We start from the raw sequence: 16,361 nt of genomic DNA, 5'->3' as shown, positions 1-16,361 counted from the left end.
GGCCGTTCAGCAGGCCCGGGGTGCGCTCGAAAGAAAAGCACAAGCCTCACAACCCACCACAAACGGGCCAAATGAGGTAGTGCAGAGTAGGGCTTAACCCCGGGTAGACGCTTGGCCAGCGTCACGACGCTTTAACCCGTCGTTTGCCGGCTCCCTAATAAAGTTATCCATCCATCCATCCATCCATCCATCCATCCATCCATCCATCCATCCACCCACCCACCCACCCACCCACCCACCCACCCACCCACCCACCCACCCACCCACCCACCCACCCACCCACCCACCCACCCACCCACCCACCCACCCACCCACCCACCCACCCACCACACACACACACACACACACACACACACACACACACACACACACACACACACACACACACACACACACACACACACACACACACACACACACACACACACACACACACACACACACACACACACACACACACACACACACACACACACACACACACACACACACACACACACACACACACACACACACACACACACACACACACACACACACACACACACACACACACACACACACACACACACACATAAAACCAAATAAGCATAATTGAATGCATTGATTCTCTATGGATCTGAGGATAATTGTGTTAGCAAAGCGTTTTTGATGCAAAAAGAGGTAGTTCAAATCCACTTGCTCTGTTTGCTTTTTCTTTCTTTGTGCTACTGTAAACAAGTATCTTTTTGAACAAGCAACAAAATGTGGGGTGACACTTAAGCTTCGCATTTAAGGGCAAGATGTGATAGTGTAATGGGCCCTTAATGATCACCATGCTGCTTTTCAGCAAAATGTCGGAGAGGTCAATGTTCGATATGAAAATGAAAGGTTGCCCGAGGCTGAGTAGAATCTTGCGCCCCAGGTTGGCCAGTGGAAACTGTGAAGTGCTCTCTGAGAAACCTTTAGCTGACCACCGGTTAACCTTCCAGTGACACCACTCAGGCCAAGGATGAGTGCTTATGAGCTGCACGCTAAAATAACCCATTTATATTTAGAAACAATGCTAAAGCGTGATATATGACCAAGGCTTTTAAGTTTTTGTGCACCGAGAAACAGAGCAGCAGAGTCAATACATGAAATTGTGAAGCAGTGAAAAACACATCCACTCGCAATGTGACAATCTGAAGTTCGGTCCTCATTGGCTCTTGAATGCTTTTGCTGGCAAAAAGGCTTGAAGTCGCACAAATGTTCCACAAATTATGCCAATTTAGGCAACACTGCTGAAATCCTTGCCCCATAAAAAATGATGCTGGCTGTGCTATAATCCCAATATCAATGATGCATATGAAGCTTATTAGTGCCACTTTTTTTCATAGAAAAAGCCTGTGTACTTTGAGGACGTACACACTCAAGTATTGTATCGTATTGGGTTTTCTGGCGCATAAGCAACTCGGGCCATCATGTGCCAGGAACAAGGCTGGGATGGAGAGGGATCCGTTTTGTATAAAAACGTGCAAAAAAGTTTTTCCTTAACTTCTCTAGTTCAGTGCACGAAAGTATGACATGGTTTATTGTTAGTTCACCTCCGCATCTTTCACAGAGAGGTCTGTAGTCTTTCTTTAGAATGAAGCTATGTGTCAGATGAGTGTGTCCGATGCGAAGACAACATAAAATGACTTCGATGAAGTGTTTTTGGTGACTGCCTGATTTCTATTCTTCAGTGATCAACTTGAAAGGTGCAATTTATTATTTATTTTGTTGTTCCATGAGGTCTGCCATATTACTCTGTTTTCTCTTTACAAGTCTTAGAACATTTTTATGTGGTATGTTGACTGGCTGTATTTTAGTATGACGGGCTGCTGCAGCACATGCATCAGCTCTCTCATTGCCGCTGATTCCAACGTGGCTTAGTACCCAACAGAGTTTAATTGTTCTGCGGCTATTATATTATGAATGACGTTTCCGATTAGAGGTTCTGTAGCATTTCTATGATTTAATGCTGTGATAACGCTGAGAGAATCGGTATAAATGATGCTATTATCAAAACCTGTTTTTAATATTTTTCTACCGCCAAAGAAATAGCGTGACATTCAGCTGTGAAAATTGATGAGAAATCCGGTAATTGTACTATTTTTTCCCATTTTTCTTGTACTACAGCACTTCCAACATGAGATACTGTTTTAGACCCATCTGTATAGAACGCTGTGTAATCTCTGTATTTGTCATTTAGTGCCAAGAACTCCTGTACTATGTGTTCATGTGGTGTTTGTTTCTTACGAAAGTGTGTCAATGTAAAGTCGTGTACAGCGGGGAAATGGTACCAGGGGGCAGTGGACTGGGTTTTCGGGCAATATTTGGAAGAGAATCAAGTATGTCCAATTCTTGGTATATCTGTTCAAAACAAAGAATTAATGGTCTGACTGCTTGAGGTTTGTTGTTCACCAGGGTTCTGGATGAGCACTTTGTAACTATGGGGTAGCAAAGGTGGTTTGGTAGTGAGCGGATCTTAAGAATATATGAACATGTTAGCATGATTCTTCTGTCCTCAAGAGATGGCTCATTGGTTTCCACATGTTCATAGGTGATGTCTTGTAGGCTCCGGTTGAGAGACGTAAACCTGAATTATGCACAGGGTCTAATCGTTTTTTGCGCAAAGACCTTGTTGACGTGGGAAAAACTGGCATCTGTAACCACTGGCATAGCCTAAGAAAGAATGCGTGCCATGACAGAAATTGAAACAAGACAACAAAACTTCATAAAATAATATGCATTTCATTTTTGTGGTCACTTAAATCACTCCTATCATGGAATGCATCCCCGCAAAAGTGACACTTGAATGGTTTTGTGCCTTTGTGAGTCTGTAAATGCCTTTTGAGGTTGCTGGAAGCTGAAAAGGCCATGGGGCACAGTTTGCAATGGAGTGGCTTCTCACCAGTGTGGCGCCGACGGTGCTCAATCATACTGGTACTGTTATGGAAAGTTTTGTTGCAAATGTCACACTTGTATGGACGACTGCCTGAGTGGATTCGGTGATGCTTTGCCAGGCTACTCTAAAGAGTAAAGCTCTTCCCGCAATCGCGGCACTTGTATGGACGGTCCCTAGAGTGGCTACGGAGATGTCCCTTTAGGTGCCCTATTTGTTTGAACCTCTTAGAGCAAAAATGGCACTGGTGCGGACGTTCATTATTATGAATGCGGATGTGAGACATCAGGTCACTTTTTGTTTTGAAGGCTTTGCTGCAATGGCTGCACTGATGCTGCTTCTCAGACGAACTGGAATCGGCAGTCGTTGTACAGCTGCCTATCCGAACTTGTGAATGTTCTGTAGGATCCATGTCACTCTCGAGGTGTGTGGTGGCCGTGCCTGCACCAAGAAATGGAAAACAGTGTCAATAGAATGTGGTACACAATGTGTCATAGCTAATTATATCTGCTTATGGAAATTAGTAATTGTACAGGGCACTGCCCCTCAACTAAATAGGCAGCATAGAGGCCTGTGGCTGGGAGTTGTTTATACAAGGTTCGAAGTGCTGCAATAAAAAGGGCACAGTTTTGTTTCACATGCTTGGTATGCTCGGCTGCGTCAATGCTGCCGCAGGTTGTGCTTGAGGGCCATAGTATGTGACATGGGGTCAGAAGAGGTCAAGGTGTGTGCATGACAAAGCACTTCGTTTTCCTGCCTGCAACTTAAGGGGCGGCATCTTCATTAACCTATCATGAGGCTCAATTCTCAAGCCAGCAACTGTGTAGAAGCTATTGTCTGCCACGGCAACATTTGTCATTGCCAGATGGCTTATTACATGCAAGTCATTTTCCTACATGTCATAGCAGCGGCACTGAGCATCTGTCATGACCTCGGAATGGGATACACAGCTACCGGCCTTTGCGCTTGCTCTGTCAAATGCATCATCGCCGGATCTTTCCTTGCGCTAGCCAGAACGGTCTAACTTTGAACGTGCTGGTTCCTGGCAAAATTCAATTCGAGGACTATGCATTCGCTTCAGGCCTTCACTAGGCGCCGAGAGATGTTCAAGTTTAGACTCTGCTGCATTGCAAGGGCCAGGAGCTTATCCGCTTCTTGTGACTTTTGGCCTAGGCACATCTCTGAACAACTAAACAGATGCGATGAATTTCGTTCATCGCATCAATGAAGTTTGCGAGTCAGCGCAGTTTCATCGAGACCAGCAGTAGGGTGAAACCATAGACATCTGCTACGCAGAACTCTGCAAATTGTGTCTTCTGCTGAAGTAGAAGATCATCAGTAAGGCTGTTTCTTGGAGTATTAGGTGGAGTTGGCTCATTTTGATGATGCCTAAAGTGCAAAAAATAAAAAAAAAGGACGTGAGATACCACTTTGTCCCCTGTCTTGCTCAAGTCCTTGTTTTTTTTTTGTGCTTCAGCCACCACCAAAATTAGAAGATCATCTTGTCCGCGGCCGCTTCACAGTGGGATTCCTCCTAGCGGACAAGCTGTGTAGGAGCCCTCAGATAAGCCTCAAGGAGGCGTGGATTCAAGCAAAGCAAGTGGAAGATGCCAAAAAACAGTAGAGTATGCTGGGGCCGCAGGCAACAGTGCCTAGTCACTGAACCTCTATGCAGTTAAGCACCATTGATTCTAACCGAGACGTGACAGAACCGCCTAAGTGACAGCAGCAAGGCAGAAAGCAGCCGGCCAGAATTCATGCGATTTATGTGGTCACAGCCCACATAGCCGCTCCGACTGACCAATGTGCAACTTGCAGTGCAACCACTGCAAGAAAACAGGTCATTCTGCAGATGTTTGTCATGCTCAGAAGGCAAAACACTAGTGATGCAGAACTATCGATAGTACTATCGATAGTAATATTGATAGTACTATCGACAGTACTATAGTAATTTCGATAGCCTATCGAGATAGCGCTATCGATAGTACTATTGGTAGTAATTTTTGTACTTCTATCGGTAGAGTAAAATCAACGGTGCGAACTCATTGCAGCAAAACTTGATTCCCCGAGTGCATGGTATGATGGTGATGGTAAATATGGCAGGACTCTTCATTATCGCAGTCTACGCATCACCGAGATCTGCAGATGTGCAGTCGAGTTGAAAAAACATTAGCACTAGTGACGTGTTTCCGGAGTGGCCGACAACAACACTCAGCACCGCGGTTACGACCGCGCCGATAACAAAATTGCCAATCCTGCTCGCAAAGCACAGTACAGTGCCAGCCGCGCCAGCTGCACGGTGCAATTTTCACCGCTCTGGTGACGTCATTTTGTTAATGTTTTTTTCAACACATCTGTACCCTAGGTAGAGTTGCTGGCAAACATCGCCACGTTGTTTTTCCTTCTACTTTGTGTTTAATTATCTTTCCCCTAAACAGATTACATTACTAATTTATGTGATTACCGAAGTAAAAGCTAAAAAAAAGATAAAGACAAAGTACAGTCTTCAATGCTTTCCTTGGCCTTGCCGACTGTTGGCTTCTTTCCTTCATGTATTATAACGAGCACCCTCATTTTCCCTTCATATATCTGCTTGTAGCTTACGGGGGTCTCTGTTCTGGCAGTCTTGAAGCCATAGGCAGCGTAAGAGGGTTCTAGATAGTTCTAGCACAGCTTTCGCCCTCGCTCTTGATCACGTTCTACGTGGCGCTGGCAGTAGCACAGGACGTGCCACGTCCACCGGTATGGTTGAAGGTGGCGCTGGTGAACACTCTCAAGGTTCGTACACAGGCAACATTAATACCCAAGAAAGTAGCAGGTGGGACAGCGGCCGATCTAGCTCAGTTGGAAGAGCACCGGACGGAGGTCGTAGTATAGTGCCTAGAATATACTGGCTAAAGTGACGAGCGCCCGCGCTTCCCTATGGGCGAGGATGGCGCTGTTTGCAATGAAAGCCAATCGTTAGCGGCAGAGGGCGCTGTTTGTCAAGAGGGTGCCACCTGAGCAGACGACGCAGTTTTCTCTCTTCAGAATACGGCAATCTGTTGGTGTTGTGCGTGCGTGTTAAACCTGCTTCTGCGCCTCTTTTGCTTTCACGAAGGTGCAGTAGTTTATTTACGGAGTAGGTGTTTGCTCATGTGAGTCGTTCCGCACTTCTACCTGCTCGGCGACGATTGCATCGGTTTTTTCTTTTCCTCGTTTTGTGCGCGCGTTCTGTGCTCGCCTGTATCCCTTTTTTTACTGTGTCGCCAGTGGTGAAGCGCGGTTCCCGATTGTTGTTTCCCCAGTGCCTCTAACTAAACTGCAGAGAAAAATGCCAAAGAGAAAGCGGTGGTGCACAGAGAAGACTTTCTTTTTTGGCAAACAGGGCTACCGCTAGAACAAGGAGCGTACGTATTACTGCGCTATCTGATGCTACGTAAGTACGCATTCTGTACAATGGGAACGAAGCATCGATAGAAATGACTGAAGGTAAACGGCAACTGCTTTTGTTGGCGAGAAACATTTTTAGAGCATGCACTTATATTCACAAGGATGCAAACCTGGGCGAGTCGGTAACGGTGCTCCATGGCAGTGTGTAGCGCAAAGAGTGTACACAGGCGCTACAGACAGCACCTGTGTTGTGTACCTTTTCTGTGTCCCTCGATTGTCATTTTGCGCTACACATATGTCATATGAATGCAGTTATATATTAGGCGCATGTTTCACCGCAAGCGCGGCATTACCAACGAGCTTCATCCGATTAACCGGCCGCGTCTCGTGCATATTGCGTATCTGAGAAAAAAAAAAAAACTTCGTCAGCTTCTTCATTCAAAAGATGGTGACTTCGGCAAAACCTTGTGCAATCGCAGGCCGCGATGTACCTTAATTAGCCGCTGTAAGTAAAGGTTCCTCGTTTGTGTTCTGCTGTTTTTTTTTCTTTTTATTCAAATACCTCACGGGCTCCGATTGGAGTAATATGTGAGGGGGGTTACATAACTGGGGTGCAAAACAGAAGCATGTAGATGATGGTTATTTTAACATCGTTATTTTCAAACCGTTACCATTATACCCTCCACACCTTGTGCCCAAGACGGCACCAAAAAGGAAGGAAAGAAACATATGCGAGCAGCAACCACCTCGTAAACGCCATAAGCGGGACGCAGGGACTGGACCCGGCGATTCGGGCTCGGAAATCAACGAGGGCTCCTGTTTTCTCGAAGCTGGCTTTCAAGACTGCAACGACTCCTCCGGCTCCAGTGAAGCGGGCATTGTGGGTGAACAGAGTGGCAGCCAGGCTACACTGCAGACATCTAACCACCACGGAGGCCATCATTCGTTTGAGGACATTCTCATTCCGGTTACATGGATGCGGATACCTTCCGTGGATAACAGCCTAGCTTATGCTTAAGACCCAATAACTTTGAAAAGATGAAGGTTGACCTTGCATTCCAACTTTTTGGAGATGAGGTTATTAAAGGACTTTTTTTTGCAATGGCGGCATGTGGAGACTATATACACTCGGGTGCAACCAACAGAAGACTTCGTCACGCTAATCAATCGCCTGATACGAGTAATGACCTCCAGGACAACCAAGCGTGCACTTAAGCCGGGTAGCCCAGACATGCGTTTCTTGGAAGACTTTTTAGGATATCTGGACGAGTGGGAAGAACATGCCAGCATTGCCTTCCACTCGCATTGTCACCTTTGATTAAACATGCTGCCTTCGTTCTATTAAACCGAATCTGTGTTTCGTGACTTGTATTCTTTGAGTTTGAATTCCTCCAAACGCGAAAGCTCTCATGTGCGTTTACCGGGTTAGCGTGTGGCTCACGTACCGATTGAGCTTTCAAGTTCGAGCAATCTGCACAAAGCAATTCGATATTAACATTAGCATGTTAAAACGTTATATCAATCCTAAGCTCCTGAAAGAGCTCTAAAACAAAGTATTAAACGTGAGCCAAAGCAACGCGCAGCTCCCTTTCCAACTCTCAGCAGCGCGGCGCAATGTGCGCGAGAAACCGGCTCGCACCCTCTCGCACCACAGCGCCGCTATGCGGCCGCCGGCGGCTTTCATTGCTCTCCGAGCCATCCCAGCCGGCACGCTCGACACACTAGCCAGTATATTCTAGGCACTATAGTCGTAGGTTCGGTTCCCTCCCTAGGCGCATTGTTTTTCCTTTTACTATGTGTTTAATTATCTTTCCCCTAAGCAGATTGCATTACTAATTTATGTGATTACCGAAGTAAAAATTAAAAAAAAAAAAAAGACAAAGTACAATCCCCAATGCTTTCCTTGGCCTCGCCAACTGTTGGCTTCTTTCCTTCATGCATTATAACGAGCACCCTCATTTTTCCTTCATTTATCTGCTGGATAGTGTCAAGTGTCGCAAATTTCCTAGTCGTGCTGGCAGCAACGACCAGAGACGCACCGTTTGGTGTGTCTGCTTCTAAGCCGAAATCGTTTGAAATTAACAATTCAGCGGGTATGCTTGCCGATTATGAAAAACTGTTGATGCCGAGATCCGTGCTCTCTGTAGCATAGCTGCTGCTTTCAAAACAGTAGCAACTGCCGGATGTGCCAGGCAAGCTTGTACAGAACATTCAACGTCTGGGCGCAGACTATGTCGATTACGGTAGTCTAATAATTGTCAGCCCTTCAGAACTCGTAAGAGCAGCATTGTTAAACACCGATTCTAGTTTCTTAGTTGACATTTTAGCTTGTGTTGTTCTGGGGCGGTAGGGGTTTCAGCCCTGTCCAGCTTGGACCTGGAGGCCCAGCGTGCCCTGGTACACCGAACAACACCTCGCGAAATACACGTGTGCACTGTGGCGGTGGCAGCTTCTAGGGCACCGGCCCGTCTAAAGGCCATCCATCGTCTATCCATCGTCTATCCATCGTCTGCGCTCAGCATGCGCCTCAGGTTTATAAAAGCGCAGGCATCGTGTAGCGAAGGCATTCCTCCAGAGCTACTAGAGAAAGCGTGCGAAAATGCAACCGAAACCAGATACCGCCTATCTCCATGTAGCAGCGGCACAACTCCTTCCAGTTAAATCGCGACTGAAAATCTTGAAGGCTATCGACTCAATCGCCTTTGAAAATGACCGTGTGACAGGGGTATTTTCCATAGGATAGACTTTTACAAAGAATAAAAATTACAGGAATTGTCTTCAATGTTGTTCCTGGTGGATAATGTTTGGCACATTTTCAGGCAGTCTGGACATTTTGTTACACCAGCAGTTCTTGATAAGGCATCACGGCCATGTTGAGGAGGTAAGAGACCTGCTGACTAATGTGACTGCATTTAGCTGCGTTGATGCTCTTTTATATCTGCAACCACTGAGCAATATTCATAAACTATGAGGCTGAAGACAATGCGTGACATTCAATTTAACAAGTGGTCTGTCTCGTTTTTACAATTCAAACATTTTATCGTCAGGTTGGCGGGAAACGGCCAACACCTCTTGATAGTTGCGTACAGCAACAAGAAAAGTGAGCTCTTCAATGTTTTCTTCGTTATCTCCTACTCAATTACTTAAAGAGATTGGTCCTCTGTTGTCTGCCTGCTTGCAATACCATGGACAATGCACAAGAAACAAAGCCAAATGCTACCTGCTTTAAAGTCTCTTTTTCTTTCTGACCCTGTATTTTGCTTGTTGGAAAAATTGAAAAATAATAAAGTAGATGCGAAATGCACTTTGCACTATGCTTTCCCATTTTATACAAAAGAACCACACAGAATCACGCTGTTCACCATACACTCTCCAACCAAAGTGCAACGCCTATTCCAACTTATGAGGTCAGCCCAAAAAAGAATTTGGTTCCTATACAAAATTTTCCACAATACTTCATTCATGCAATTAGGTTCAAAATGTCAACTTCCAAATCACTGAATCACTTAAATAAAATATAGTGTCATTGAAATCCCGCAAAAGGCCATACATGGTCAAATTTTTGAGGTTGTGGTTGTGGTTTGTGGAGTTTAACGTCCCACAAACCACAACCACAACCTCAAAAATTTGACCATGTATGGCCTTTTGCGGGGTTTCAAATTTTTTAACATGCCCCATTACCACCTTCATAACGTGTACATTCCACATCTACTGAAATGAGAAACCACTGAAAAAAAAAAAAGAAAAGAAAAGGGAAAGGCCTCTTTAGTGAACATACATTCAATGTCCGTAGAGCCAGGGTGGTCCGGCAACTGTACCGTCTCTTCCTGTTGTGCAACAATATCTGTAGAAGCAGGCTGGTCGGGGGACGATTCCATTGCTTCCTGTTTCACAACTGGCATGTTCATATGTCTCCCTACGTGCGAAACCCAAGGGAGAAGAAATAAAGAGACACAATGTCATCCAAATGGCAAATTTCCACATTACTAACCAATATATATATATATATTTTTGGATGGTATGCTCGCCCGAAATATGACTATACAGTCATGGTCTACCCCTGGAGGCTGGACCAATGTTACTAGAATCAACTCAGCTTCACAAACCCAGCTCCACTACCACTCAGCAGAAAAGTGCCCCCCCGGTGGCCAAAGCGAGAACTACACTGCTGCAGTCAACTCTTGTTCCTTGCCGGGCACATCGTCTGCTACATGCTGCACGGAAGTGTGGACAAGCCAGCGCACACATAACCGTTGCGTGCTGCCCTCCAATCTATATGGCTGCAGTAAAATTATGACTGCATTATGACAGCTTTGGCTTTGAAGCCATGCCTTACCATGGAGAATGCCTGTGTGCGATGCGAAACCGATGCGAAACTCGCTTACTAATGCCATGAAACAAGTCTTACAGCGCTGTCAACTTGCTTATCAGCATCAACGTTCTAGTAACGTTGGGCATGGGTCACTGCACGTTGTCTGCTCCTCAGCTCCATTTCTTTTTATTATGCAATATCGTAAGCAGCTTGTTCAGGCGAAAAGGCGTCGCCATCACTGTAACTCAGAATTCAGAAACACGTATCCGAAAAATATTCACGTCATTCTGCATTAAATTATGACGCAGCCATTCATTGCGTAGTCTTCGGTGTGATACCATGTAATTTCACTTTTTTTGGACTTTCTTGTCCAGTTTTAGGTCTAGTTTGTTAAAGGGATTGCAACTGCCAACATGTGTGCCTCCAATTATATGCCGTTCACTGTAAACATAGGGTGTGCGCCGAGAAGATGCTGAGTCTTTCCTCTTAAATCAAAGAAAAAAGACATTTAACGCCTTGCCAAGCTATGCCCCAGCCTCTCGATGTCAAAAATTGGCGGAATGGAGTGATGGCATTAAAGGCGCTATCGCGTCCTCTCTTAAGACGAAGCTTAAGCATTCTCTTACATATATTTTTTAATATCAGGCCTCTTCATGCTGGCCTGCATGCTTTGCACCGGAGAGCAATGGTGCCTATCGGAACAATTACTTGGAAGTCCGTCATTCCCTTGGGTCACTGATAGACGCCCTCGAGATTAAAAGGTAGGCGTATAACTCGTGCTATGGTCTTTCCAGTTGTGATGTATGGATGCGAGAGTTGGACTGTGAAAAAGGCTGACCGCCGAAGAATTGACACGTTTGAATTGTGGTGCTGGCGAAGACTCTTGAGAGTTCCTTGGACTGCCAGAAGATCAAATAAGTCGATATTGTCGACCATAAACCCTGACTGCACATTGGAGGGTCAAATTCTAAAGTTAAAACTCAGCTACTTTGGTCATCTGATGAGAAGAGAGGAGTCGCTGGAGAAAGATTTGATGTTGGGAAAGGTTGACGGTCGCCGGAGAAGGGGTAGGCAGCGAACGCGATGGTTAGATGGCATCCTTGAGGCACTGCAGATGAAGTTATGTGATGTTAGGAAGATAGTGAGAGACCGGAAAGCGTGGCGTGAAATGGTCCATAGGGTCACGAAGAGTCGGACACGACTGAACGACTGAACTGAACTGAACTGAACAAACACTGCACAGGAAGGATCCATAACTTACTTCGAAATGAACTATTTCTGACCTTCATTTAGAAGAGGGGCTATAGTGAAGTAGTCTCGACATGTAGTTTGTGTAGCGAGGCTCTTTGTTTCCTTGCTGGAACGCAAAAGGCATTAGACCAATGAGAAAGAAGGAGCAAGAGTTCTCGCAATGGCCGCCGGGGACACCTCTCAGTGCAGAGCTGAGAAACTGAGTTTGTTCTCGTAACGTTGGCCTGGACAGCTCGTTCCCACCACTATGATCCCGTATTTCCAACTGCAAATACAAATTGGCCTGCCCTGCTGGGCTGCTATGCTGTTATGCCACCTGTGGCTGCGAGAGGTGTTTACAGTGAAACCTCAATATGATCTTACTTAATACATTTTTCGGCATAAGTCTTTTTTTCTTTCACGTCTTTTAGAGGCAATGCATTTTTGTACAGTCAATACGACCACATTTCTTTGGAGGTCTAGATAATACTATCGCGAAAACATAGGAAAAATTTCTCGTGGTTTCGATTTTCACACCAAGAGGCAACAAGATTTCTAGCAGGATTCAATAGTAGCTGCAGGTGAAAGCGAAACCTCAGATTTAGTCCCTGCTAGAGTTCCACGGCAGTGTGGCAGCCTCTAGGGGCAACATTCACAGGCTGCGCGATATTCATCATGATGATGATAGATCACTGTATTTTCTGCCATCTATCCCAAGACAACAAAGTAACCATGTTGGAATCACATGACCAAGAAGTAGCGATTAGCCCATGCGCTGATGACAAGGTATGGGGTGTAGGCAGGCCATCGATGCTGTCATTGTCGGTGCCATTTGTGTTGGTTGTTTAATAAATTTAGCTTATGTCTTTTTGTACTTGCAGTTCTTCTTTTTCGGTGACACATTTCACCCGTGCATATCACCACCTCTAGGAAGAGGAAAGCGTTGTCGGTAAAAGAAAAGCTTGACATCCTTTAAAACTTCGATGAAAACCAGCAGAAGAAACGTGTGGACCTGGCACGCTAATTTTGTTTGCTTTTCTCCACGCTGAACACGATCATCGCTAAGCGAGAGAAAATTTGGAAAAACATCCAAGCCTTTGGCGCCAAAAAATGAAATAGATCTTCCTGGCATAGTTCAAGGAAGTAAGGGCGGCGGGCATGAATGTTGACGGCACTGTTCGCAAGAAAGTGGATGGGATTACGCTCTCTTTGGGTATCGACAATTCCAAGGCATTGGGCAGGTGGCCCCACCATTCCAAAATAAGGCATGGCCTGTCATATAAGACCGTTTACAACGAAGAGAGTCTGCCGTCGAAAGTGAGGTCTCCAACTGGTGTTCAGCTCGGCCGGCAGTAAATTCACAGTACCACCCAAAAGACGTATTCAATGCAGATGAAGCTGGACTGTTCGCCAACCTTCAGCCTGAGAAAAGTCTCGGCAAGAAAGGCGAGACATGTCAAGGAGGCAAAAAAAGCAAAGAAAGAATGACTGTATTGTTGTGCTACAACGCAGACAGGACTGAAAAGCTTAAACTGCAGCCATTGAAAAGTTTTGGAAGCCACATTTCTTCTCTTGTAACCCATGCCTTCCTGTCATCTACAAGGTGAATAGAAAAGCATGGATGACAGGAGCCTTTTTTCACAGAGTTCTCACACTTCTCGATATCCGGATGCATGCAGAGAACCGTAAAATTCTTTCCGTCGACAACTGTGCCCCATCGCAATTGTGCACACCCTGTGCACCCTGTTGATACTCCTTGGCTGCAGAATGTGAGAGTTATCTTCTCGCCACCCAACTGCACTAGTCACTTGGAAACACTTGTTGCAGGCATAAAATGTCAAGTTCCACTTTACGAGCTTATTAGTGAGGCATTCCTTGGCAAAGATAGACCAGAAAGACATAAGCTTGAAGGTAGACCTCCTTGATGCCATCCATTTTCTGGCTATGTTACGGGATCTTGTCAAATCGGAAACAATTACCAACTGCTTCAAGAAGTTTTTTTTTTTTGTGTGCCCGGCAATGCCGTGGAGAATGAAGACGACTTCACCGAGACTGACATCCTGGATTGGGTGACCTCAGTGTAGATGAGTCTCCGGAAGAATGTTGTATTTGTGGACAAACAACTGGCGACATGCGATTTATGCCGTGTTCAAGGTATCATAGCCGATGTTACCGCTGAAGGGGAGAGCGATTGGGATGTTGATAAACATTACATGGGAGACTGTAGTGGTGATTGTCAGCCGTTGTCTACTGATGGTGCACTTGACGCTTTGGACGCGCTTCGTGGCGTTGTCTAGGGTGAGAGACTGAGTAATGAAACTGCTACTTGCTTCTACTAGTTATAAATAACTTGCTGCAGGACATTAAAAACAATAAGTCCAGCGCAAAGTGACGGATTATTGTGCTTTAATAAATGCAAGTTTTGTGCCAAGTATGCATGTATTTGCAGTCTTCTGGAGCCCGTTTAGATAATACGATTTTTAAATAATACATTCTTATTTTTAATGCCCGTGAGAATCATATTAAAGAGATTCCATTGTAAAAATGCCTAATTCCATCTCACCGCAATGGCAGACTCTTCAAAATGTGAGCAGTGCGGGTGTTGGTTGGTTGGTTTGTGGGGTTTAACGTCCCAAAGCGACTCAGGCTATGAGAGACGCCGTAGTGGAGGACTCCGGAAATTTCGACCACCTGGGGTTCTTTAACGTGCACTGACATCGAACGATTGGACAAATACTTTTGTAAGTGCTCTTGACTTGTGCCAGAGCATGTTATCCTGGCTGCTGCACTCCGCTATTTGGACACTCGTCCTCTTACACAAGAAAAGATTCTGGGGCCTTGGATAAAACCTCCATTACAAAGGAAAGTGGTGAAGGCACTCCTGAAGATACTAAAGGACTCGGGATGGACTTCATGACTACAAACATTAATTGTGCGTCCACTGTCCCTTTATTGTCGAGGACTATGGACAAATGAAAAAAAAAAATAATTTCACTGCCTCTCTTTCTTTCCTTCCCCCCTGCCCCTCCCTCTTCATGTAGAGCAGCCTACAGGGCAGAGCCCAGTTAGCCTCCCTAGTTAACCTCCCTAGCTATGTTCCTCTTGTTAATGCTAAGGGCTCCTAATAACAAAATTATAAAAAAAAGCAGTGAATGTTACTAGTTTACTGTAATGCCAGAAACCCCTCATTATTACTAATGTGACATCAAAGACAAATAAATGTTGGCCTGTATCAACAAATTACTCCTTTCAAAAAGGATGAAAAAGAGATTTCATGTTCTCAAGTGGCAGTGACTAGGCCATAGGCAACAATCGAGCAGACTTGGATCTCAATAAAATAAAGTCTTTTTTGGACTGAGTTGCGCCCACAAATGAATTAAGCAATTCAGCATCGGAGACAGCAGGAAGGATGCTCGTCGGTTGTCGAAGTATAAATGCCTGTTGCATTCCGCAGTGCTTAATTTAAATTCGGCGCTGAAACATCTAGATAAGCCAGACGAGGGATACTGAAAAAGTCCGGAATAATATGGAACAGTTGCGTTTGCCTGCGATTATGCCTGACTAATCTCGGCACATCTTGCACTACAATGAATGCAATAAAAATGCGCTTCGTGATACCGAGCACAATATCGGTCCATGTACCACAATCGGCGACACGGCCGTATACCTGCGGCTGTTGAAAAACAACAAAGATTTCAATGGTTTGCAGCAATATGCTAGAATAGACCAAGAAAGCAAAATATAGGCAGCAGTGAAACTGAGTCATTTTGAAAATGCGGTACATTATTGCATAGCTAAAGGCCATACATGGCGCAACTTTTGGACATGCACAATTACCACAGTCATGATATGCACATTCCGGATCAACTAAGGAAAAAAAAACACATTTAAAGAAGCCTGTTCTGGTGAACATACGTGCAGCGTCCATAGAGCCGGGCCTGTCCAGCAACAGTACCATCTCTTCCTTTTGCACAACTGGGGTACCTTCAACATTTGCAGAAGTAGGCTGGTTAGAAGATGGATCCACCACTTTTTGGTTCACGACTGGTGTGTTCATATCCCATCCAACATGGAGAGAACAAGGGAAGAGAATTATAGAGACATAAGGTCAGCCATGTGGCAAGTTTACGCATTGCTAATCAATATGAAAATAAACATTTATGGCATGCTGATACAGCTATGCTCCTCTTGTGTATGATGAATGAGTCTAAATAAGAAAAGAAGCACATAAAACCAGTATATGTCAAAGCCTGCTATAACACTAGTAGCTGCACGTTAAAGCGACACCGAAGACAAACTAAAGTTGGCCTGTATCAAAAAATTATCTCGTTCTAATGGCAATTACGGTGAAAGAAAAGGTGTTACATGCTAGAAAAGGCCACATAAGTTAAACATACGGGGAACAGTAACTGGCAACAATATGAACAATATGAACCACTTTGCTGGCACTCCCAGGTTAACTCAGGAGACCACAAAGCACACCCCTTCGCGCAGTGCGTACAGGCGCGAAACATGTACACCCAACAAGTGTTCTCAGATTCG

The 16,361-nt window shown here is 45.0% G+C and overlaps 1 protein-coding gene across 3 annotated transcripts in view; it reads right to left on the bottom strand.

Moving 5' to 3' along the window:
- Nucleotides 1-598: 598 nt before the first annotated feature.
- LOC146181862 (uncharacterized) overlaps nucleotides 599-16,361 on the bottom strand; it is a 35,741-nt gene continuing 19,978 nt past the window's right edge. For all 3 annotated transcript variants that reach the window (XM_084576872.1, XM_084576871.1, XM_084576870.1), the window contains exons 4-6: nucleotides 15,735-15,863; nucleotides 10,056-10,193; nucleotides 599-3,346 (exon numbers count right to left, since the gene is read on the bottom strand). In XM_084576872.1, the coding sequence (XP_084432998.1) occupies nucleotides 3,033-3,346; nucleotides 10,056-10,193; nucleotides 15,735-15,863 (581 nt within the window). In that variant the 3' untranslated portion in view covers nucleotides 599-3,032. The remainder of the gene's footprint in view (nucleotides 3,347-10,055; nucleotides 10,194-15,734; nucleotides 15,864-16,361) is intronic.

The sequence above is a fragment of the Amblyomma maculatum genome, chromosome 8, assembly GCF_055883805.1.
Source record: "Amblyomma maculatum isolate TAMU_Amacu chromosome 8, ASM5588380v1, whole genome shotgun sequence".
Lineage (NCBI taxonomy): Eukaryota > Metazoa > Arthropoda > Arachnida > Ixodida > Ixodidae > Amblyomma > Amblyomma maculatum.
Note: the sequence above shows the minus strand (reverse complement) of the source record. Positions and strands in the feature narration are given on the sequence as shown.